The sequence below is a fragment of the Geotrypetes seraphini genome, chromosome 8 (assembly GCF_902459505.1).
Source record: "Geotrypetes seraphini chromosome 8, aGeoSer1.1, whole genome shotgun sequence".
NCBI classification, from domain to species: domain Eukaryota; kingdom Metazoa; phylum Chordata; class Amphibia; order Gymnophiona; family Dermophiidae; genus Geotrypetes; species Geotrypetes seraphini.
This window is the reverse complement of record NC_047091.1, coordinates 139,753,927-139,780,393: the sequence shown is the minus strand read 5'-3', so window position 1 is coordinate 139,780,393 and position 26,467 is coordinate 139,753,927. Positions and strand designations below refer to the sequence as shown.

General features: G+C 41.8%; 1 protein-coding gene across 10 annotated transcripts in view; it reads left to right on the top strand.

Moving 5' to 3' along the window:
- The window catches only part of FBRSL1 (fibrosin like 1), a 1,030,218-nt gene that overhangs the window by 431,078 nt on the left and 572,673 nt on the right, over nt 1-26,467 (top strand). For all 10 annotated transcript variants that reach the window (XM_033954188.1, XM_033954183.1, XM_033954192.1 and 7 more), the window contains exon 3: nt 1,682-1,777. In XM_033954188.1, coding sequence (XP_033810079.1) covers nt 1,682-1,777 — 96 coding nt within the window. The remainder of the gene's footprint in view (nt 1-1,681; nt 1,778-26,467) is intronic.

Below are 26,467 nucleotides of genomic sequence, written 5' to 3'. Positions count from 1 at the left end.
TGTGAAGGTATACCTCTCCTTTCCTGACTGTGCCAATGAAGAGCTAGTGAGAATTTATTTACTCGTTGATATAGCCAAAGTGGGCAAGTATTTTTTCTTTCTTTTCTTTTTTTTATTACATAAGTAAGCTGTAGGTAAAGTACAAAGTTGTGAAATAAAAAAGTATCACATACTTATATTTAAAAAATCTCAAACAAAAATATAAAAAAGTAGCAGGAAAAAACAGCAGCACCAAGAAAGTCAAATAATAGTGGAAGTACACTTCTCCCTCTGTATTTGCAGTTTCAGCAATCGCGGTTTTGATTATTCACGTTTTTTAGCTCCACCAAAATTACATCAGCTTGCATAGAGAGAGAGCTGATGCCATGCGTTTACAGAGAAAATCACTGATTCCCAGCACTTTCTTCACTGTGTTTTGCCTCTCCTTCAGGAACAGGCCAGGTCTCCCTCCATGTTATTCGCAGTTTCACTATATTCATGATGGTGTTTAATAGAAACAGCGAATAACATATGAAAAAGTTATTCGCGGTTTTTCTGTATTTGCGGTTCTGTCAATCCCCTATCACAGCGAATATGGAGGGAGAAGTGTACTGTCTTCTTAGACTATAAATATATAGTAACCCATCTTCCTTCGATCTCATTTAGGTCCGCTTTTACTAAGTCGCGATAGAGGTCTCTTCCACAGCCCGGGCGCTAAATTCTCCGACACTATGAGCGTCTGAGAATTCTTTACCACCAATGCCAAGAGTATAATATTTACCTACAAAGATTCAGGATTCTCAAAAGAAAGAAGACAATGGAAAACCACAGGAAAGTTCTCTGGATGTTTCAGCCTTATTGGAACAATCAGATAGAGAAATGGCGATTTCAGCCACTCTCTTATTGACTGTAGCTTTGGCTCCAGTCAAAGATTGGATCCTAAAACTTTTTTTAAAAAATAGATCTAAAGACTTCCTTGGTTTCCATATTCAAATTTTCCTGGATGTCTTGAGAGAGACTCAAAAAAGAAGAAGGGAATTTCTAATATTGAAACCAGGTGTGACTCAGATAGGGGGGTCTCTTTTTTTTCTTAGATACCCTTGTAAATGTGTAATCAGATATCGTACTTTAAAATATGTATTTTTTGAACCGGCTCATCTGACGGCTTTCCTTTCTATGAAGCGCCTTGAAAATGGAGAAACATCTGTGTCCAAGTAACAATTTAGCTCTCTTTCAGCAACAGATATGCTTGTTAAATAATGTGAAAATGTATAAATAAATAAATAAAAACAGTTGATTACTTGCCTTACTTTTTTTGTTGAGCGTCTCGCATAGGAGACCAAGCCCAAAACTCAACCTCGTGGCAACTTTCTCCACACTAACCCAGTGAAATTATGGTAAAGTAGAGGTGTGCTTGCATGTGGGGCATCCTGGTACATAAAATGCTATCATGAGAACATTGTACTGGAAAACTGGATGCTGTGTTGTGCCTGGATAAGTTTGTCTTAATACTGGAATAGCAGAGGTCTACCAGACAGGAGAGAAATGAACTGGTATGGCTGTATGTAGTCCCAGAATCGATTGACCTTTCACCTGTTTGTCTTTTCACCTCCCGATGTACCCAGTTATCATCTTGGCAAATGTTATCCTAATGACTTCCCTAAAAGGTTTACTCTTTTCCTACCCTCTGTTTTTTTCTCAGATGACATTCTCTGCCACCAAAAGTAGCAGAAACAGTGAGGAAGACCGGGAGGCCACCAGTTCTCAGCGCAGCAGCTCCAGAGACCGTCTCAGCGATGTAAGTGCCCTGAGGGGGAAAAAAAATACAAAAAGGGAGTGGAAATTTCTGGTTATGCGTCAACTTCTTACCGTTCTGATCCTGATATATTTCGTTCGAAAAGCGAGGGAACAGAATAATGATCGTGTTAGAAATGAAGGAGGAAATATTCACCCAGGAGCAGTGAGCGGTTTGGGGGGGGGTTCATTGCCAGCGGCCTTATTTATGTATTTATTTTAGTATTTATATTATTACCTAAGTGGTTTACATTCAGATACTCAAGCATTTTCCCCTATCTGTCCCGGTGGGCTCACACTCTTATCTAATGTATCTGGGGCAATGGGGGATAAGTGACTTGGCTCTCCCCTTATTTATCAAATTTAATGAACTTTGATGCGAATTGTGGTGAAGCTTAATTTTGAGCACAATAGTGAGAAAGTTATAGGATATAGGATTAAGTGACTTGTCCAGGGTCACAAGGAACAGCATGGGATTTGAACCCACAACCTCAGGGTGCCAAGGCTGTAGCTCTAACCACTGTGCCACACACTGTTCCTGGATATTCAATGCCGTTATCTGGTTAAGTACAGCACTCTGCACTTAACCTCGAAGCGACACCGCATTAAGATAGAACTGAGCTTTTTGCAGTCAACATGGCCACTAAACTTAGGCACTTAAGTGCTGAATATCAGCTCAATTGTAAAAGTGCTGATTCTATTTCTGGACCGCCCACAAAATAGTCAGCTGGAGTGGAGAAGTAGTAGTCTAGTGGTTAGAGCAGCCGCTTCAGCATCACGAGATTGTGAGTTCGATTCCCACTGAAGCTCCTTGTGACTCTGGGCAAGTCACCTAACACTTCGTTGCCCTAGGTACAAAATAAGTACCTGCCTAAAATATGTAAACCGCTTTGATTGTAATCACACAGAAAAAGTGGTATATCGAGTCCCATGCCCTTTACTCTTAACCCTTTAGAATTCTGTGGTGATATTCAGTGGCCCTAACTGTTTATTTGCCATTGAATATCAACGGACAACCTCGCACAAGTGATTTAACTGGGCCAGGAGCCGTTTCTGGCCTGTAAAATCTCTTTGAATATTGTAGTCTGTCCCCCAAATGGACAGACTATAAGGATAGACAGAGCAAACTAACTGAAAGGGCAACTAGGCCGTGAAGGCATATAAGCGCAGCCTACCAGAGGTAAATGGATGAAGCAGCAAATTTTCCCCAACCTCCTAAACAACATTGACAAAACTTGGCAAGTCGGGTTTCAGAGAACATAAGTTTGAACTAATTGAAAGAACTGCACCTGATAAGTGTGACTTTATTTCATATTAGTAACTGAAGTCTTTTTTTCACTCTTCAAGATGTTAATGTTAGCCTTATTTTTTTCTGTTTCAACACCTCTTCTCACATTAGACGGGACTCCATGAATATAAATGAATGATTAGCTTATATAAGCGGTTTGAATTTTGACTGCATTACGGCTTAACTCATGGTGTACGAGTCCTTTCTCACTTCATAATATTTTATCCAGCTTATAGGTAAAGGACACGATCAAGTTTCAAGTTTATTAAAAATCTTTTTAAACCGCTTAATCGATATTCTAAGCGGTGTACACTCTAAAATTATTTAAATACATGTTAAAACAAGGGATGCTAGGTAAAAGCCAAGTGACATAACGAAACATTGATAGACGTATGGACTTATTTCAAACAATAGGAGAGTGGGGAAGAACTACAATCATGAAAGAAAAGTGCAACATAAAAGGAAAGTACAATAGGTTAGGGGAAAATTATCAATTTAATCTAAATGATGTCCTTAAAAGGACAGTTGTTATCCAAAGGCGTTCTAGAAGAAGAATGTTTTTAGTTTTGTTTTAAATCGGACTCATTGCGCAAATAAGGGGAAGGGTAAAACGCGGACCTCGCGGATATAAACCCACACATCCTTAAAAATCTGAGGTCTGTGCCGCTTGTAGGTAGTTTCTGGCTCTGACAGACCTTGGTGACAATTTAGTGCTGACGCATCCGTCTCAGCTTAGGGAGGGAAAAGTATTAGGATCCGTTAGCGCTACAATGTCATCGAGGTCTGTCAGACCCGATTTACTGGGGCTGCAGGAAACCAGTTTAAAGGATCCGTTTTAGAGCCGCACTAGTCTCTGGCTCTGACAGACCTCGGTGACATTTTAGCACTGACGGATCCTAATACTTTTCCCTCCCTAAGCTGAGACGGATCTGTCAGCACTAAATTGTCACCAAGGTCTGTCAGAGCCAGAAACTACCTACAAGTGGCACGGATCTCAGATTTTTAAGGACATGCGGGTTTAGATCCGCGAGATCCATGAGGTCCATGTTTTACCCCTTCCCCGCAAATAATTAGGCAATGAATTCCAGAGGGTAGGGGCAGTGACGGCAAAATTATTGGAGCGCAGCGTGTTAATCAATTTTAAAGATGGTATAACAAGAAGATTCTGAGATGTTGAACGAAGAGTTTTTATAGTATCGTAGGGAATTAGAAGTCTGTTAATGAATTCTGGTTGGGTATTTAATTTTGATATTTATTTGGTGCCTGTTTTATAAGACACTTGCGTAAGTGCTGCTTTTACTCTTGCCCCCACGCATGCGAGTATTGCATAGAACAGGGTCTCGCAAACTTTGCGAGCCAGCGGCGCACTAAATTGGAAACCATGGCTCGAGGGCAAATGTGTGGACATTGACGCGATGACATCACACACATGCGTCGTCATGTCGATGTCCGTGCATGTGCGGAGGCCCTCCAGACGGATCCTGAGACGCCAGTAGGGGGAGGTGCTGAAAAAGAAAAAGTGCGGAGAGAAGGAGAAGCACCGGCTTCCTGCTTACAGGATGTGCCTCTCGCTGCGAGAGGCACGTCCTGTAGGCAGTCAGCCAGTGCTGGCACCTCTCCTCCTCTCTGGTGTCTGGCGGCACACCTGGAATCTTGCGAGGCTCACTAGTGTGCCGCTGCACACGGTTTGCAATGCACTGGCCTAGAAGAAAGTGTAAAGTTTTCCAAGCACCTAGTTTTATGTGGGAACAGGCCAGGGTATGGGAAAAGCTCTTCAACACCCGCAATTTGCTTATAAAATTATTCTCTTAGTGTGGACGCTGCAAATGTTTGATGTAACTCATTGAAGAAACTAAACAGGTCTTATTCAAAAATGTATGTGCAGTATAAATCAGGGATGGCTTTCAGGATTTTCAGGCCTTCAGGATTTTCACAAAGAATGTGCATGAGATCTATTTGCATACAATGGAGGCAGTACATGCAAAAAGATCTCGTACATGGGTGTTAATGTCTAAAGAGAGGAAAGAATGAGGTTGTGATAAACAGACATTTGGCATCTGTGTAAGAAAATTTTCGTATCATTTTCCTATCTGCTGCCACATGACCTCGTGTTTTTCAGAAATAAGTTCTCCACATGCAGGGAGGCTGAGTACCTGGCTTTGCTGCATTTAGGATATTCTTCCTCTTCCATGCCAAGTGATAAGCTGTGGTGAAAAAAAAATAAAACAAATGGGAAAAGAAATACGTGAATATAGTATGCAAATCAACAGTGCTATGGGTAAACAAAAATGAGCTTTTGATTGGGGGGGGGGGGGAGAGCAATCCCTGACAGCGTGGCTGAGATTAAAATGTGAAAGCTTTTGTCTTAACATTTAGCTTTCTGTGTCATTAAAACATGCTTTTAATTTTTTTTTTTATACCATTTACGGCTTTTGCCTCCTCTTCTGTCTCTCTAAAAGAGCTTGAAATGACACACACATACACACTTTCTCTAAAACCCAAGAAATCGCCTAAAATGCGTTCACAAGTCTGTCTAAAATATTAGATTTAACATTTCATTGGTGAGCTGGAGAAATCCCCATGGACACAGTTTTCATGTTGAGTCCTATTAATGCAAAATATGCTTTCTATAAAGCAAAACCTGTCACAGAAAACATTGCAGGCCAACCAAATTCAATTGGACAGTTAATTTAGCTTTAAAATTGAAAACACTACCTCTGCTTCGGGATACGAATGGCAGGGGGAAAAAAGGAGAAAAAAACCATTTGATAAGTGTAATATATTTGCTATTAAGGCTTTCAGAGCCCATTCTGCATCAAGAGAGAGAGAGAGAGAAAAGGAAGGGGGGAACAGCGCTCACAAATGTGTTTAAAAGCTGAAAGTATTTATTAAAAATGTCAGCAGAAAAGTGCTTTTGGCAGATTAAAGCGGGATTCGGCTTGATGGCTCTGACAGTGAAATACAACAAGGTGGGGGGAACTTGGAGGGAAGGGGGGGGGACTCATGCTACATGTTCCGTATGTGAATGGAGAGTCGGGGAAAGCGTGCTCTAATAGGATCAAAGCTCATTGCTCTTGTCCCTTCTTCTGGATGCGGGTTGTGTGAATCCTGGAAAAGTACACCACTCTGCACACAAAATAAAATGTAATGCTTTGGAATCAAACGTTGCTTAGTTTTTTTTTCCTTGTATTTGACTCTATATTTTTGTTATAATGGTATCCTATGGTGGTTTCAGTGTCCTTCCCTTCCGTGAAACAAGTTTGACTTCTGGGGCATCTGTGTAAATGACACAGTGCAGTAAAAGTCTTATAAAGCATCTTAACATGCAAATGCATCCCCAGGTGTTTCACAATTCCTGCAAGAGAAAATGAAAACTCAGTAATGCAGGAAAAGGCTAGGAAGGGGCAGAGGCGCAATGGGGTTTGCCAAGAACTTGAATACCAGCCTGTGCAAGTGGATTAAAGAAGTAAGGGAGAATGAAAGGCAACAGTAAAAAGTTGTTCATCTATGTTTGGAACCTGGAAAGAGGATTGTGTAAAAAAAAATTAAAAAAAAGTTGCATCAATGGAGTAGAGAAGGACTGTCTAACGTTGATCCTCGAGGGCCACAATAAGAACATAAGAACATAAGCATTGCCTCTGCCGGGTCAGACCAGGGGTCCATCGTGCCCGGCAGTCCGCTCCCGCGGCGGCCCTCCAGGTCCATGACCTGAAAGTTTTCCCTATCTAACCTAAAATGTCCATACCCTATTCGCTCAATGTCCTGTAAGGATTTCCCCAATTAATTTGCATGAGATCTATTTGCATGCACTGCTTTCATTGTATGCAAATCTCATGCATATTCATGTGGGAAATTCTAAAAAAACCTGACTTGTAAGGGCTAAGGTTGGATGCCCCTGGAGTAGAGTGAGGTCCCTGCCTTGGAGAGAAGTAGTCAAGACATCAACAGTGGCAAGTTTTGAGGATGGAGCAGTAAAGAAGATGGAAGTTGAAACCTTGAATAAGTTTGAGGGGCAAGACCCCACAAGATTTAGAAGACCAGTAAGAGTTTTATTCTGGGTCCCAACAGGAAATGGAAATCTAATAAAATTCTCTAGTGTTGATCAGCTGTATTTTATGTAAGTCTAAGGAAACCTAAAACAAAGCAAGAGGCCACTGTGGGAACAGAAGATGATTAAAAGTACATAAGACAATACATGGACAATAGTCATTATCATTTATTAAAAGTACATAAAAACAGCCTTACTGGGTCAGACCAATGGTCCATCAAGCCTAGTAGCCCGTTCTCATGGTGTCCAATCCAGGTCCCTAGTACATGGCAAAAACCCAAAGAATAGCAACATTCCATGTTACCGATCCAGGGCAAGCAGTGGCTTCCCCCATGTCTTTCTCAATAACAGACTATTTACTTTTCCTCCAGGAAATTGTCCAAACCTTTCTTAACATCAGCTACGCTATCCGCTCTTACCACCTCTGGCAATGCGTTCCAGAACTGAACTATTCTAGAAGTAACTGAGGGATCTGGCTTCCCAGGCATCCAGTCACCCAGATGGTGAACCTATCAGATAGACCAGGCAGCTGTCAGGAGGAGACTTCATCTCTTAGGTTCCATAAAACAAACTGGGCTCAAAATTCATCCGGTGGCGATCAAAATTTTACGAACAACTGCTGGTGTTATACCCAGAAATGCTGGGCCATGTCTAGGCTCCAGTATTAAATTTCCAGGTATACAGAGCTAGCAAAAAACATCACTGGTGGGAGGAAATGATGCCACTGTCTTCAATAGCTGCTTAAGTTGTGCGCTCTGCTCCCTAAGTGTATTTAATCATTTTAATCCCCTTATTTTCTTTGCCTGCTGCTATATAAATCTAGCAAGTATAATAGTGGGAGAGCACTGTGCTGTCTGGCATTTTGAGCACTCTCAAGCTGAAGAAATTCACATTCCAAATGAATGTGGCTATGAAGCTAAGATGGCGCTTACATTGGAACAGTTGGAAACTCAGACCCTGCAGAGCAGCCCCCTAGAATCCAAGTTGGAGGTAGGCCAGGGAGGATCAGTAGAACTACCAAACCTCCTTCTTACATTTGGTTACGTATTGGAAGAAATTAGAACAGATTTGAAAGCGGTGCACTCAGAACTAACCTCTCTGGCGGTGGACTTAAGGGGTGAGATCGCTGAACTGGGTCATAGGGTAGAGGAAGTGGAAGGCCGATTGAATGATCATGCTGAGGCTCTTATGGGCTTGTATTCTCAATTGAAGGAGCACAGTACAAAGAATTATACATTATGTATAAACTAGAGGATTTGGAAAATAGGAGTAGACGATGGGGGCTTCCAGAAACCTCGGAATATAATGACTGTGAAGTAGTGGTACAAAAGTTTGCATATGCTACTGAGGGAGGACAACCATCCATTCCTGGAGTCATATATTAAATTAGCTAGAGTGCATCAGGCCTTGGGATGGGGAGCACCCAATAAACTAAAAGATGTGAATGCTTACTTTGCAGATTTCACAGTGAAAGAGGTGGTCCTTGCTAAAGCTCGGATGAAGGAACATGTCTAGGGGACAGACTTAAAGATCTCAATCTGTATACTTTGGAGGAAAGGCGGGAGAGGGGAGATATGATAGAAACGTTTAAATACCTACTTAATGTAAATGCACATGAGTCAAGTCTTTTTCATTAGAAAGGAAACTCTGCAGTGAGAGGGCATAGGATGAAGTTAAGAGGTGATAGGCTCCGGAGTAATCTGAGGGAATACTTTTTTACGGAAAGGGTGGTAGATGTGTGGAACAGTCTCCCAGAAGAGGTTGTGGAGACAGAGACTGTGTCTGAATTCAAGAAAGCCTGGGATAAGCACGTGGGATCTCTCAGAGAGAGAAAGAGAACATGGTTATTGCAGATGGACAGACTAAATGGACCATCATGTTTCTATGTTTCTAAATACTTTGGAGCTTTACCAGGGCTTTGCATCAACTACATTTAAATTAAGAGGTGAACTAAATCTGCTCACAAGCTTTCTTAGGGATTAAGGGATCCGAGAATCCAATACAAATAGCAGAATCACTTTGCCTTGTCCTTCTATTATACTAGAAAATTATTACAAATACGCACATTGGAGGAAGTGAAAGCCTCTTTGGGGGAACCTTTTTTTGATACATCTTCAGCCTCTCTTATAGCCAAGACACTTGCAAAAATAAAATCCATACCATAGTGACAAAGTGTGGGGACAGGCAAAGGAAGCCTTCAACGCCAACCATCAGCTCCTCGGTTATCTAGATCAGGGGTAGGCAATTCCGTTCCTCGAGAGCCACAGTCAGTTGAGGTGTTCAGGATATCCAGAATAAATATGCCTGAGATAGATTTGCATTTTGAGAAGGCAGTGCATGCAAATCCATCTCATACATATTCATTGTAGGTATCCTAAAAACCTGACCAGCCTGTGGTTCTCGAGCTCTGGAATTACCTACCCCTAGTCTAGATAGAGGGAGAGTATGACGCAGTGGTTAAAGCTAAAGCTTCAGCATCCTGAGGTTATGGGTTCAAACCCATGCTGCTCCTTGTGACCCTGGGCAAATAATTTAATCACACATTGCCCCAGGTACATTAGATAGACTGAGAGCCTGCCAGGACAGACAAGAGATAAATGCATGAGTACCTGAATAAATTCATGTAAACTGTTCTGAGCTCCCTGGGGAGAACAGTATAGAAAATTGAATGAATAAATACATGAATGAATGAATGAATGAATGAATAAATAAATTAACAACTATGGATATCCATTTATTTGAACTGTATTTCTCATTAGCAGGGGATGGATCGTTCTAGTTGATATTTGCTAATTATATATACTGTTCAGATGCATGTGCCCTTTGATAAAAGGATAAACTTTCTCCGTCCATGAGGGTTGGGAATATGTAGCTGTTAAGCGTTCAGAAGTAACTAACTGCCAAGAGAAGTGGCCAGCAATATACTAATGATAAAACATAGGGATTTATTGAAAAAAAAAGCTGATATAAGCTAGCGGGATGGGGGGGCAATAGGTGAAGCTTTCTCCTCGCTTCCCTTGGTGTAGGCTATGCCAGGACACCAGTGGTCTTTTGGATAGGAGAGGAGTGGGGATTTCAGGGGACACAATAGCACATAAACTAGGTGGCTTTAGTAAATTTACATATTTTGGAAGCACTCCGATTTTCAATACAGAGTATCTTGGATGCATCCATGCTTTTCTATTTGTGTGGTTGCAATCGAACAGATCCCAGAAGAAGGTTGTTTAATACTGAAACACGGGCCTTGTCGGGTCCATACCACAGGACTAATACTGTATACGACAGAATTTGTTGTTTATTATTTGCATCGCTTTTATCTGCAAAGACATTTTAAATAAACTCGTCATCAATATCATCGTTTCCACAGTCTTACTTTCCTTTTGGTTGTCTCCTTTCTGCTGTTGAATTCCTTTTGGTGAATTTCTTTTGCTTGCATAAGATTGTCTGCCATTCCTGGTCTGCCAAATGTGGTGTATAGCTAGGTAACTAGAGGGATATTAGATCATTGAGTTTGAAAATTGGGGGGTGCTTTTGGACTGCAGGAGAAGGCAGATTTGGGAATTTTTACCATAAGAGTTGTGACCTGAGTTAGGTAGAATGCTGATCCTTTGTTTGTGGATAAGTGCTATTGATTCTTGCAACTGGTCTGCATAATTTAGCAAATAGATTATGAAATCAACCCTAGAAGACTAACCATTAGGTTCTACTGTAGAATTTCATTGAAAACAACCAGAATCTTCCATACTACAAATTAGGACAACAGAAAATGAGACTCCTGGTGATGTTTTTCTGCTACTGCTCCATGCAGAATTCTATGTAGTCTGCTTTTGCAGCACAGATATTCACTTTGCAGCTGCCTCCCTCCCTCCACGCACATCTAACTGCTCCAGTGCGGCAAGAAGAGGAGCTACACAGCCACAGGTGTTGCTGCTTCCTCATCTTCTGTCTTGGATCCCAGTATTCCTATAAGTTGTAAGTTGAACGGAGGCCCATATGGCTCAAAGGAACAGTTGGGCCTGGGATGGCAGAGGAGCAGGAAGCAGCCTGATGTGTGTTTGTTTCTGCTTCTCCTCTTGTTACGCTGGAGTGCTGAGTGTGCAGGGGAAAATTGTAGATTGAGTGGGGGGGGGGGAGCTGGAAAAAGGTTGATAAGGTGTGTGCATATACGCCATGGGAATGGGATGGAGATCTGCAGGAAAGTGCATGGGAAACTGCTGTGATAGTGGTAGTAGTGGTATTTCATGCCTGCAGGGGAGATGTCAGCTTTATACTGGGGGAATTCTGTGCAGAAAAATTGCAAATAAATTGTGCAGAATTTTTTAATTTTTGTGCACAGAATTCCCTTTGGTTTAAAAAAGAACGACCATATTAGTCCATATTATCGTTTACTTCATTGGCTGACTTTGGAGGCAAGAGTATTATTCAAATTTTCCTGTATCTGCTTTAAGCTGATATCGGGATTGTCTCCAGCTTACCTTTTTCCTCATTTTGTGTTGCATAGACCATCAAGAGAAACTAGAAACTTCTACTTATTTGCTTATCCAAAAATGAATGGGTGTAGATATAAGACCTTCTTAGAAAGGATCCTAGCATTTCAAGCTGGAAGGCAACATTCTTGGTTAGGTAAATGTATTCAGCAAGCTATGTTATCCTATTGCAGTTTTCAGAAATTAATTAAGACCACTTTGTTCGATAAGTTTATTATTAGTGAGTTTTATTATTGAAATTCTATTTTATAAATATTTGTATTTTTTACTGTATTATTGTATTTCGCTGATTGTCCAGCTCTTTTCAGTGTAAACTGCCTAGAACTTTTGGTTATTATTATGATTATTATTATTATTAGGAGTAAAATATATAAAATAGTCGCACATAAGATAGAAAACCTTTGAAAAAAGTCTAAAGGATGTCTACACACATTTTAAAAATAATTTTTGTAAAATTATGTATTGGGTTATGATTGTAGCTTGATAACTATATTTATTTGTGCAATTATCGTAATTTACTTTGCTTTTGTATTTCGTTATTTTATAAACTTTCTTGACAGTTTAAGGAAAGACGGTATAGAAGTACAACATAACCTAACAACATGCAAGATCAAGTCACAAGATGTTCATAGCATCCCGGTTAGCAGCTTGATATTGTGAGACATTTTAGGAAAAGCTGTTAGGAGGAGGAGAGGATTTGGGTTGGAATGTCTCTTCAGAGGTCAAGTCTAGAGAGTCAAATTTATGACTTTGGCCAAGTCACTTGAGCTGCTTATGTCTCTAGAACTCACAAGATACCAAGGCATTTGGCCAGGGCTGTGGAGTCGGTAGATAAATCCTTCGACTCCGACTCCATTTCTGGTACCTCTGACTCCAGGTACCCAAAATTGTCTCTGACTCTGACTCCACAGCCGTGATAGGGCTGTGGAGTTGGTAGACAAATCCTTCGACTCCGACTCCTCAGTTTCTGGTACCTCTGACTCCAGGTACCCAAAATTGTCTCTGACTCCGACTTCACAGCCGTGGCAGGCCTGTGGAGTCGGTAGACAAATCCTTCGACTCCCGACTCCTCAGTTTCTGGTACCCACGACTCCGACTTCAGTACCCAAAATTGCCTCCAACTCCTCTCGACTCTGACTCCAAGCCCTGCATTTGACTTTCCTAGCCAGCAAACTAATTTAATTGTTTATATTGGTCATTATCTGTTTTGACAGGACTGGGTAATGAATATGAGAAGGCAGAAATGTTGTCTTTGTGCCTTTTTTTTTTTTTTTTTAATACTCATGGAGAGCTTTTCATTTTTACCACTGACTTTGAAAAATTGGATGCCACGCTGTGCTTCTGTATTGAACAGAACAACTTGAGCTTTTACTAAAGAAAATCATTGCCTGCCGTTGTTTTCATTCATATCCCCATCACCAGATGACGGAAGATTTTCTTTAATCCATTTCAAACCCTCGCTTACCAGGTCTGCTCTAGGGCTTCTATTTCCGCCTGCCCTTGCAATGTTCTGTCAAACTGCCTATATAGTGCCAATACAGAACCAGAAACCTTTGACTGAAATGGAACTTTCTTCTCTTGTCTTTTCATGAAAAGGTAATTGGAAGTTAGCACAGAATTAAGAGGTGAATAAATGACCGCTGATATGTTGCCATGTTGACCCAAGTAAAAATGGGGAGTATTTTTCCTTTATCCTCCTTTCTGCGTGGTTGTGTAATTGTCCTGTTAATCTTTTTGATGTCTCGAGATGTGTAAAAATCCATATAGAGCTTTGTATAATGGCTTTAAAAAAGGGTCTTATCTGTTTCTTGACCTGTCAGCTTAAGAACTGCCTGCCTTTAATGGATTTTCTCCTCACTAAATGGAATGGATTGTCCCTCATTATCATTTAAATAGGAGCCTCACTCCCTGTGAACATGGAAAATTTGAATGTGGTTGTAGAGCTGTGATAATTTGAAATATTTTGAAGGTGAGGGGCTAGAGGAGGAGGAAGCAGTAGGGTAAGGAATTGCTGAATGTAATTGTCATGGATTCTCAATTTTTTTTTTTTTTTTGCCATAGGATGGAAAAATAGACTAATAATTGTCTTCTAAGCCCTGCAGAATAGGTTGCCCTAGTTAGCTGAAGGTAACACTCTAATTGTCATGGGGCAAGTAGATGGATGAAGATGTATGCAGGGCACAGCAAGGGCTAAATTGAGTGATATAGTAAGGCAAGGAGCAAATTGGCAATTATTGGACCAGCTGAAAAGGTTGGCAGGTGCAACGCTTTTGCTGAGAGTTCAGGGGAAAATTGGAAATATAAAGTATTGACCGTAAAAACAAGCTTATTGGGAAATATATTGCAAAAGGTGCTATCTACTTAAGAGACAAAATGCCCCCTGTTGTTTAGAAGGGATTATCTACACTGTGAGCTTTGAACTCTTGTAAATTAAACACCTTTGGGATCCTCCTACTTGTTTAAAGACTTTGAGAAGTGGGATTTTGGTGGTTTTTTTTTAACCCTTTGAGGCCAGGATTTTCAAAAACCCGCTTTAAAAAGTGACAGTCTGCTACCGCAGCCGTTGTGATACTGAATCTAAAAACCCGAGACATTCTTAAAAAAATCACGCATGCAAATAAGATCGGCGGACAGCAGCGAAGATTTCCTACATTTTCATGTGCCCATCACATGCGCAGAATCACATGTGCCGAAAAACGCTGTAAAACAAAACACTCTCCTGTTGCACTATTGGACGAATGGAAGGGAGAGGAGGGGAGAAGCAACGTTGACATTTTTCAATCACGCATAAAACATGCCTTTCTCTGAAACCCCCCCCCCCCCACTATAATTCAGGTAAATTTTGTAATTTGTTTTTAATGTAAAATTTAATCAAGACCCACAACCAGAAACATACAAGACAAGGATATCATCTACGTGTTCAAGAAAAAACGCTGGCTTTTAACAAGCACGCATGAAACATGCCTGTCTCTCTCAAAAACTCAAAAGAAGCGTGATTATACTACCCTCCACTAAAAATATATGGATACACTTTTTTTTTTTCATTAGCCACAGTCAAAACACAAGTGCTGGCACTGTAACGGCACCCCCGGACCAGTCGCTGCTTTTTGTCCCCAAAAGCTGATGCCGCTCTTCAAAAATGCCTCGGCGATTTTTAAGAATCCACCGGAAGGTTCATTTCAATGTTAAAGAGCACATATGTATGCCATTGTCGGAGACTGCTAGAAACTTTGCTGAAGACAGAGATAATCTGTTTTGATAATCTGCCGCTAAAATGCATGCAGGCTAAACTGCCAGAAAACAGTTTTCCTTATTATGACCGGGATAGCCATGCAAATGGTTACTCGTAATTGGAAAAATTGAGATCACCTTAGTTATACTTTTTGGTGGGAAAATTTGTCTATGTTATAAGTAAGAAAAGATGAACGCTGACATGTTGGGGCATAATAAGATATTCAAATTAGTTTGGGGTCCATTGACGTCTTTTGTGGCTTTGTTATAATTGTCTTTATCTTTATTTTCCATTGTTTTAACACGCATCCAGGAGAGGGTGGGAGGAGGTGGGGATATCACTTTTATATTCCCTGTTTGAAAATATTTGATGGGGGAGGGGTTTATATTTTTTCTGTATTGTAATTGACGGATTATAAGTGCGCCCGCATCTGGAGTACTGCGTCCAATACTGGTCGCCGCACCTTAAGAAGGATATGGTGATGCTCGAGAGGGTCCAGAGAAGAGCAACAAAAATGATTAAGGGCATGAAAAACCTTGCTTATACCAAAAGGCTGGGGCTCTTCACCCTGGAAAAACGGAGACTTGGAGGGGACATGATAGAGACCTATAAAATCATGAAAGGTATAGGTAAGGTAGAGCGGGACAGATTCTTCAGGCTAGCAGGGACATCAAAAACAAGAGGGCACTCAGAAAAACTGAGAGGAGACAGATTCAAAACGAATGCTCGGAAGTACTTCTTCACTCAGAGGGTGGTGGACACCTGGAATGCGCTTCCAGGTGAGGTGATAGGACAAAGTACAATAATGGGTTTCAAAAAGGGCTTGGATGACTTCTTGAAGGAGAAAGGGATGACAGGGTATATTTAGAGGGGTACTTTACATGGTACTTCAGGATTAGAGCATAAACAATTCAGGTGGAGGGAACTTACAGGTCAAGGACCTGGAGGGCCACCGCGGGAGCGGACTGCTGGGCGCGATGGACCCCTGTTTGAAAACTTAATAAAGATTTTTTTTTTTTTTTTTTTTTTTTAAGTGAATCTTGCACTCAGCATTTGAAAAAATTTTGAAAGTTTGAGTAGGCAGTGGATCTTGGTCAGCCTGATGACCTGAATATGTTGTGCCATGAGCAAGACTTGTGTCAGTTTCCAGGACGGGCTGCTTAACCCACGAGGCTGCAAGAAAAGAACCATTGCTAAATAGCATTATGCCCACCATCTTGATGGAGGGGCAGGTAGAAAGTGGACATTGGATACATTAAAATTGTTTGGGGGGTACACGGGCAAGTTTCATAGCTTAGTGGGGGAGTGAGGTTGTGGGTTCAAACCCACGTTGCTCCTTGTGACCCTGGGCAAGTCACTTAATCTCCCTATTGCCCCAGGTATATTAGACAGATTGTGAGCCCACCAGGAGAAACAGGGAAAAATGCTTGAGCACCTGAATAAATTCATATAAAACCGTTCTGAGCTCCCCTGAGAGAATGATATAAAAAACTGAAGAAATAAATAAATAGTGGAACTCGCATGTGCATGAATGCATACATTAATTGTTGCCCTTCCCTGAGGGATGATAGAGCACCTTCAGTGCACCAACCTGTCATGGATCCAGTCCATACCATTCAGGTGATTTCCTTCAAAGATACAGCACTGCTAACAAGGGACACAGGTAGTGGTGCAAAAATCTAGGGTGCTGCAAAGTCCCAAGGCATTTACTTATGGCCATTAGTCAGAGCGCTGTTCCTCAGTTTATCAGTAGTAAGTGCTACTCTGGGCACACAGGGCCTGATTCTCAAAACAGCGTCCTACTGCCGTCTTAACAGACCAATTGGGATGCATGTTAAAAACAAATCGATGCCGCGAACAACGCCTACAATGTAGGTGTTTGCGGGCGTAAGGAGGCATCTAAGCACGTCTATAGATGCCAAAGGCTGGCATAGTCATGGCTTACACCGGAAGTGGCCCTAGGCATCTGTAGGCATGCCTAGGTGTTTCCATAGGACTGTAAAACTTTGGCCTACATTTAAGGCGTCTGTACTAAAACTAGATGTGATCCTGGACGCGACATGCAGTAGGCACCCATTTTGCAGGCGCTGTTTCTAGAAACAGGGCCTTAAAGCCATTTGCATCATCAAGTTCTGAAAGTGGAGCTGATAATTCATATTGGAAAGTCAGAAATGAAAAATATACAGATGTAACTCAAATATATGGGCATGATCCACACAGTATGGCAGAGGGGATTGAACCAGTTCACATGCTGCCTTTCAGTCCAGCTATCATTGCATTAGGATTTCTTCTTCCATGGGACTGTTTTTGTAAATTGTATTACATTTCTATTAGAACCCGGTGCATTTACGTTGCCTGTTTTCACTTCCTTATTTATTCAGCTGTAGGGAGGAATAGCTTGAGCCAATCATTGGTCTTTACAGAGGAGAATGCAGCACAAGATGTCCTATGGGATCTCCAGAGGGATCAAAGGGGACTAACATTAGCCTAATTGTTCCCTGGAGTCCAATCCTACTTCAGAGAAATATGTCTGAACATATAGCTGTGGGGCAGTGAATAGCTGAGGAGCTGAGAACATGCATCTTTCAATAAATGTTGTCCTAATAAATGTAATCATGCCTACTTTTCTACTCTGCTGTATTTTCTATGTCATTTATGACTAGTTAGCCTAGTGCTTGCTTTTTCCCTGCTGTAAAAAGTGATTTTCAGAGTAAAGCAAGGGGGGATTAGGAGTGCCACACTTGGCAGATTACTATAGGACTGTACAATTACAAGCAATGCTAGAATGGTGAAGGGCTCAACAGATGAAAGTCTGGACATAATTAGAGCGTGCAGTGTGGGGTGAGGCCCCATTATAGGGGTCCAGTGGGGTTCATAAGGAATAGCAATATGAGTCTTCCTTTCCAGACCTGTGTACCCAGTAGACTTTGTGGATTTGGGATAGAGGGTCTTTTAGGGGGTGAGTTGGGTTTTTTGCCTATTCATTATAATAACTACTACTATTACTATTTATCACTTATATAGTGCTGAAAAGCATATGCAGCACTGTACATTTTGACGTTTAATAGATGGCCCCTCCTCGGAAGAGCTTACAAAGCTTACAATCTAATTTGGACAGACATGACATATAGTTGAAAGCACTCTCAAAGAGGTGGGCTTTTAACTTAGACTTGAACACTGCCAGTGACGGAGCACATCATAGGGATTTGGGCAGTTTGTTCCGGGCATATGATGCAGCAAGATAGAATGAACGAAGTCTAGAGTTGGCAGAGGAGGAGAAGGGCATAGATAGGAGGGACTTATTAGCTGAGCGGAGCTCACAAAGGGAGGGGGGGTGGAGCATAGGGGGATTTAAGAAGAGAGATAGGGGCAGCTGAGTGAATACATTTGTAGGTCAGTAAGAAGAGTTTGAATTGTATTCGGAAATGGATGGGAAGCCAATGAAGTGACTTTAGGAGAGGGGTAATGTGAGTATAGCGGCTCTCCCAGAATATGAGTCACCTGGAATATGAGTCACTTAATCCTTCCCATTGCCCCAGGTACATTAGACAGATTGTGAGCCAATCAGGAGAGAAGGGGAAAAATGCTTGAGTTCTGGACAGATTGAAGGGGAAGAAAGATGGCAGAGTGGAAGACCTGAGAGAAGCGAGTTGCAGTAATCTAGGCGTGAGGTGATGAGGGTGTGGATAAGGTGTGTGCTCAAAGAAGAAGGGTCAGATTTTGGTAATATTATAGAGGAAGAAGCGGCAGATTTTAGTGATATGTTGTATCTGGGCAGAGAAAGAGAAAGGAGTCAAAGATGACCCTGAGAATGCGAGCAGACAAAACAGGGAGGATGATAGCATTGTCTACAGTGACAGTGAATGGAGGAATAAATAAGCAGTTTTTAATGAACAGTTTGAAGTAGGATCTGTATATTCGATGTTCAGAAAAAGGGAGCACAATAGTCTTAGTAAAGTGGCTCAACTGGAAGATACTGATGGGCAATATAAGAACCTAAGTTTTCAAAGTTTCAAGTTTTCTTTATTTTTGATATACCGTTTATCAAACAAGTATCTGAACGGTTAACAATAAAATGAGATACTTCTCCCTCCGTATCCGCTGGGGTTAGGTGTAGAGCCGAACCGTGAAGTGTGAAAAATTGCGAATAACTTTTCAGCCGGCTCTGACCCACCCCCGCCTCCCTCCTGCGTCTTGAGACTACAACGGGAACTCATGGCAGCCATTTTGATGACAGCTGTGCACGGGGCAGGAGCATAGGAAGATCGCTCCTGTCCCACTTCACCGCTAGACCACCAGGTAAGGTTTCGGGGAGGCTCAGACGGCTAAAAATAGCCTGAAAAATGAAAATTGATCTTAAAAAAAAATTGCGAATAATCGAATCCGCGGAGGGAGAAGTGTAAAAAATAAAATCATATCTAAAGTTAAAAATAAGGGGGGCATTTACACGCTGACGTACATGAAATGAGGGGGAAATAGGGGAAAGGAAGTTTGTAAATAAATTGAGATGGAAAAAATAAAAATTAAAGGAGGGAAGTGGGGAAGGAAAATACATTAGGGTAGAACTCGCTTCAAAAGAAGCATTTTGATATTCCAACGTGCTTCTGAGAGTGACAGTGAATTGTCAAGGAGAACTGGGATTAAAGAGTGTAGGCGTCTTTAAAAAGAAAGGTCTTGAGTTTAATTTTAAATTTTTCTAAAGAGTTTTCTAATCGGAGGTCTGTTGGAAGGGCGTTCCACAGAGAGGGAGCAGTGACAGAGAAGATGGATTTGTGGGTAGTGTCATAAAAATGTTCCCGTATCAATGGAATGGTGAGTAGATTTTGGTTGCTAAATCGGAAAGCCCTACAGAATGCATATGAAAGCTGGTTGGTGGGAATTTTTTGTTTTGAAGGTAAGAAGAAGCATTTTATAGGTGAGATGGTGAGTGATGGGCAGCCAGTGTTCTTGACGGAGGAGAGGAGTAACATGATCATATTTTTTTGCATGATAGATTAATTTAACGGCAGTATCTTGCAGTAGTTGTAAGTGACGGATTTCTCTCAGGGTTATGCCTTGGTATAGGGCATTACAGTAATCTATGTTTGAAATTACAAGGGAATGAATCAAGATGTTGATAGAAGGGGGATCAAGAAGAGAGGAGTTAGAGTGGATGAGTCTTAGCTTTTGAAAACATTTCTTTGTGACTGCGCTGATTTGCTGATGGAAGGTATGGTCTTTGTCAAGGATAATTCCAAGAAGTTTAACTTTGCTGTCCATTTAAATGGGAGAGATGTCAATACAAATGGGTACACATAGACGTTCATCTGTAGTTTTAGAAATGTTCATGAGAGTTTATTATGCCACAGCCAGGAACTTATTTTATCAAGTTTGAAATTAATTTTGATTATTTCTTCAGGGGATGCCATACTGAGATAGACCGAAGGTCTATCAAGCCCTGCATCCTGTTTCCAACAGTGGCCAACCTATGGGTTGGGAGAACACAATTTCCTGGGCTTTATGCAAATGCGATATTACATTCTAACCCAGAATATGGCAGATGATCTTGCACACAAAAGGATGCCCTTCAAAAAAATCAGTGGTAAAAGTATTAGTGGTAAGGGCAGCCTATCAGCTATGTGGAGGATGCTTATTGAGGCCACTAAGGAACAGAAGAGGTTTGGAGAGGGATGGGAGGCAGACTTAAGGAGGGCTCTTGCCCCTGAGGTGTGGAGTATTATATTTCAAAGTATTTCACCACTGCTAGAGACAGATTATAAGATTTTCTATAGGGGTATCAGAAGGGAAATAAGAAATGCTGGGGGGGGGGGGGCAGGTGGCTCTTTTTTACATATGTGGTAGGGCTGTAAATTTATCCATACCCCATGAGAAGGGGTATGGAAATTAATTGCGATTATAACAGGGAAGCCTTTTGATTTCACACCTGAGTGTGAGCCTGATTAATACAAGTAGGCAAGACCAGACTGCAAGCTTCATACTCCTCTGCCTACTCGCCACAAAGAATTGCATTGCGCATGGCTGAAGATGATCGCTCCATTGTCAAGCAATGGTGCAAATTATAATGCTGAACATCGCCCTGATGGAGCATATTGCAGCTTAGTGGAATCACAAGATACTCGTGGTCCAGACTTTCTGGGGCCTCTTTCATCACTGGTGGAATAAACAAGCAGGACAAGGCCTTGGACACGAGTTCAATTTTACCATATACTAGCCATCTTGCTTTTTGGGCTCAAGGAGGGATGGGGGTCATGGTTATGTTCTAGTTGTTCATCCACAAGTTGTTGCTTGATTTGGCGGTTGTTCTCTTTAAATGCCAATAAACAGAATTAGAGAATGACATGGGGACACGTCTGACCCCGTCGCCGCAGAAACTCAATTTCCCCGTCCCGTCCCGTCCCCGCGGGTTTTGTCGCTATCCCTATCCTTGCCCCATTCCTATAAACTCTGCCTTAACCACACAAGCCTCGAACACTTATGATTTTAAAGTGTTTGAGGCTTGTGCAGGCGAGGACTGAGATTGCAGGGATGGGATGGGAAAATGAGTTCCCGTGGGGACGGGGAAAAATTTGCCCCTGTGTCATTCTTTAAACAGAATGTTCCCCCAAAAAACTAAAACAAAATGATTTGAGTCCATGCAGTTTAAATAGCCCATTGAAAAGGTAAATCCCCCAAACTAAGAGGAGAATATGTAGCACACAACAAGAAACAAAGAAAAAAAGGGATATGTAGATGTCCAGGATTCTATGTTCATATATTGTTCATAAGAATACAGGACTCCATCATGCAAGAGTCGACACAACCGTGTTTTGGCAGGTCTGCCTTCGTCAGGAGTCGAAACAACCCTCAGTTTCAAGGCAAAATGCTATGTGAAGTATATGTAAACCATCAACCATGCGAATAAAAGATAACCAAAGAGAAAAGTTTCAAAAACCACAAGTCTCAAAGCAGCAATCAACATTTAAAGATAGCTATAGGCTGGTGCTAGAGCAGGGGTGTCAAACTCAATCACATAAGGGGCCGAAATCTAAAACATAGGCTAAGCTGCGGGCTGAATTTTTTATTAAGATACTTAGGGGTCTTTTTATTAAGGTATGCTAACCGATTTAGCACGCGCTTAAATGCGCACCTTAATAAAGATTTTTCCTCTCTCTTTTAGGTTCTAGTTCACGCTTGCTGTCTAACACCAACTCTGGCAGGATACACATTTCAAATCTGACATATTGTAATCACAAAACAGAAATAAAATTATTTTTTCTACCTTTTGTTGTCTGGTCATTATGCAAATCATGTTAGTCCCAGACTCTGGTTCTCTTCTGATAAATTGCTTGCCAGGGTCTCCTGCCCATTTGTCGTTTTCTTCTTTCTATGTGCTAACCATCCATCTTCTATCTCTGTCCTCCCCTTCCGTTTCTCTTCCCTCCCCCAGAGGTCTGCCATTTTTCCTGTTTTCCTTCTCCATCCCCACAGCTGCAGCGATGTACCCCACCATCCCCAGATCCATCTCTCCTTTTCTCCATTACCCTTTCATCCAGCATCTCTCCCTCCTTCCCCACCACCCCAAGGTCCACCATCTCTCTTTCTCTTCCCAACTACCCTTCTATCCAGTATCTCTATCCCCCTCCACACTATCCCTTGTGTCCAACTTCTCTCCCTTTCTGTTCCTTCTCTCCCTCCATCCCATTGTCCACGATCTCTCTCCCTCTCCTCTGTTTTAGACCCATTATTTCTTCCCCTCCTCCCTCAGTCCAGCATATGCATGTCACTTTGGACCCCTCTTTCCATCCCTCCCTCTGTGTACTTCTACACCAGGGCCTGCCCCCCGCCACAAAGGTCTGCATGTTTTCCCTCTTCTTCTTCCCGGTCTCATCTTTGAGATTTGGCTCGCCAGTCCTTCCCTTCCTCCTAGCAGCCTGCCTCGGTCTCCGTAGCATGTTCCCTCTGCCGCAGTCCCGCTTCTCCTCTGACGTGCGGGTTTGCGGCAAAGGGAATGTGCTACAGAGGTCGACAACCTCCTGCTAGGTTCGCTACAGCCGACCGGTGATCCTCGGCAGGCTGCTTAGAAGATGAGACCAGGAAGCCGGGAGGGAAGGAACGGCCGGCCAAATCGCAGGACAAATTTAATTACCCTGTGGGCCAAATTTGACCCACGGGCCTGAGTTTAACACCCCTGTGCTAGAGAGACCGTTCTGAAGGGTGCAAGCAATGTTCAGTAAAGCTCAAGTTAAGAGGGTTTCAACCTATAATGGAGGAATGTTCTTATTTTATCCAGACTTGCTGGGAAAATTTGCTCAGTTGTTCCTCAGCAGATCTGGATGGAATTTGGAAAGAAATCTGAAAATGATCCAACATCATCCTGAGATTCTTTTGTTCCATTTTACTTCACATTTTGTTTTTATTACTGAGGTGTAGGGGAGGAGGTGGGGGGGGGAAGGAAAGGATGAATAATCTGAAATATTTTCAGGTATGTGGGGTTGTTCAGTTTTTTTGAAGATGTTTGCACATTTCTGGTTCTGATGCCAGAAATTCCAAGAGGCTAGAATGCCTTACGGTGGCTATAGCAGCCTGGCCATTGACAGAACCCATATGTTCAACTTTTTGCAAGACTGTTGGAGATATGAAGCGAGTTAAAATGCTGGAGTCTGAGGCTTTCCATTTCCTCCAAAACACAAAAGGGAAAGTTGTGTTTAGACATTTTGGTGTCAGGTCAAAAACACGCTGGGACAAAGGCGCGAGCAGACAACTGAGCGCAGCGCGGAGGCGCGCGCCAAAGAAAAAGACTGTTTTTAGGGGCTACGACGGGGTGTGTGGGGGGAACCCCCCCACTTTACTTTATACAGATCACGCCGCGTTGTGGGGGGTTTGGGGGGTTGTAACCCCCCACATTTTACTGAAAACTTAACTTTTCCCTGTTTTTAGGGAAAAAGTTACGTTTTCACTAAAATGTGGGGGGGTTACAACCCCCCAAACCCCCCACAACACCGCCGCGATCTGTATTAAGTAAAGTGGGGGGGGGCTCCCCAACAAAACCCCCCGTCGCAGCCCCTAAAAACAGTCTTTGTCTTCGGCGCGCGCCTCCATCTTGCGCTCAGTTGTCGGCGCGCGCCTTTGTCTTCCGCGTTACTGTCTATGAGCCGACATTTTTGGCATAGAAAGCACACAGCAGGTTTCAAGCATAAACCTGTAAGTAGGGCCAGTACCAGGCAGACTTTTAAGGTCTGAGCCGTGAAAATGGCAAGGATGGATCAGGATCAATCAAGTATGTGTATTTTATACCACAGTCCACTGTTGACACTGAATATTTTTGGTAGCACTAACTCTCAAAGCTGACAGACCACTGTGCAACCTTATAACATTAACGTTAATATTTTCTAATTATTAGCTGGATCTTTGGTAGTGTATCCAATTAGTCATTTTACCACATTTGGAGGTTTTGCACTGAAATCGTCATCGATCCAGCCAATATGTAATGTAATGTAATGTAATTTATTTCTTATATACCGCTACATCCGTTAGGTTCTAAGCGGTTTGAAGAAAATATACATTAAGATTATAAATGAGAAGTAAGAAGGTACTTAAAAAATTCCCTTACTGTCCCGAAGGCTCACAATCTAACTAAAGTACCTGGAAATTAATAAAGAAGAGAAAATAAAGATGGTTGAAAAAAGAAAAATTCAATGTGAATTTATAGGATGGAAATTAAACTGACAGTGAAGAACTGTATGAAAAATACATATGGAATTCAGTTAGAGAGGGTAGGTTACAATCTATTTATGGTATTTGTTTAATTGGAAGGTGTTAAGGTGGGTAATTTGGGGGAAGGTTATCTGAAGGTAGGTGAATCTTCTGGAGGTAAAAGAGGAGAGGTTAAGATATTTGGATGAATTTTTTGAAAAGCAGGGTTTTGATTTCTTTTCTGAATGTTTTGAAGTTGTCTGATATTGTCATAAGATTGGAGATGGAATGGTTGATTTTTGCTGCTTGTGTTGCTAGAAGGTTGTCAAACATTTTCTTGCGTTGTGTGCCTTTGAGTGGGGGGAAGGCGAAAGGGTTCGAGGTTATAATATTTATAATTATAATATATAATATTTCATCAATCTTAATTAATTATTCTTTTTACCATATTTTTAATATTTCTTAGCACTTACCTGATTTAAAAGTTGTCGTCTGGGGACTGTCCGACATGTTTCGCCAATCCGGCTGTATCGAGGCTGTCCCCTGCAATAAATATATTCATTATTACTGCATGCCGAAGAAAGTATAATCCAGCTTTATCCAAAATCAGCAATACCTTAAATGCAAGGTTTTTATGATAGAGATAATGTTCAGCTACAGGAACGAAACGATTGTTGAACCAATCCCAGAATAATACAGGTATCTTCCAAGCTTTGCGGTGCCATTTCCAGTGGACTGGCATGCAGTTCCTTTAAGCGCACAAAGATTTTGAACTCTGTAAACCATAAGAGTCTTGCATGCGAAATCACCCTTGGCATTTGCACATATTAGCAGGATGATAAGATCTTTAAATGCCTTGAATCCTGGGGCTTTTACTACCATTTTTTTTTTTTTAAATTATTATATATGTCCATTTCCCAGTCTGTTTGTAAAACAAACTAGTCTCATGCACAGGAAGAAGTATCTGCAGAGCAAATGAAATAGAGTCAGCTCACTAAGAGCTCCTTTTACTAAGCTGCGTTAGGGCATTAATGTGCAGAATAGAAACATAGAAACATAGAAGATGACGGCAGAAAAGGGCTATAGCCCATCAAGTCTGCCCACCCTACTGACCCTTCCTCTTAAGTCTATACCTAGTGACTATTTATTCAGATTGACCCTCTTAGGGATCCCCTAGAGGCATCCCATTTATTCTTAAAGTCCCATTTATTCTTAAAGTCCAACACGATTCAGGTCTCAATCATCCCATCAAGTCTGCTGACCCATCCTCTTAAGTCTATACCTAGCGACCGATGTTTCAGTTCGACCCTCGTAGGGATCCCACATAGGTATCCCATTTATTCTTAAAGTCCAGCACGCTGCTGGCCTCGATCACCTGCGCCGGAAGCTCATTCCAACGGTCAACCACTCTTTCTGTGAAGAAATACTTCCTGATGTCGCCATGAAATTTCCCGCCCCTGAGTTTGAGCGAATGCCCTCTAGTGGCAGAGGATCCCCTGAGAAAGAAGATATCATCTTCCACCTCGATACGTCCTGTGATGTATTTAAATGTCTCAATCATGTCTCCCCTCTAGTTCTAGCCGCGTAGCACGGGGTTAGCGTGCGCTAATCTGCGAGCGCTAAAAACACTTGCGCACCTTAGTAAAAAGGAGCCCTAAGGGTCAGAGAGAAAATCCATGGGTTTCATAACAAGACCTAGTGGTGGCTTTTTAGTTGCCAGGTCAAGCTGGTGGGGGGAGGGGCACCTTCCATTCCAGCTGAACTGAAGAAAACAAAGCAAGATGAAAAAAGGTTCCGGGTCAGTGACCTGGCAGCAAGTCACCACTGACAAGATCCATTTTCTTTCAAAGAAACTGAGCTGCAAGGGTTTTTATTGATGCTTTCTGCAGCTGAACTGAATGCAAAATGTTATCAGCTTTAATACAAATTAAAGGTCATGTGGGTTCAGCAAAATCTGTTTAATCCTT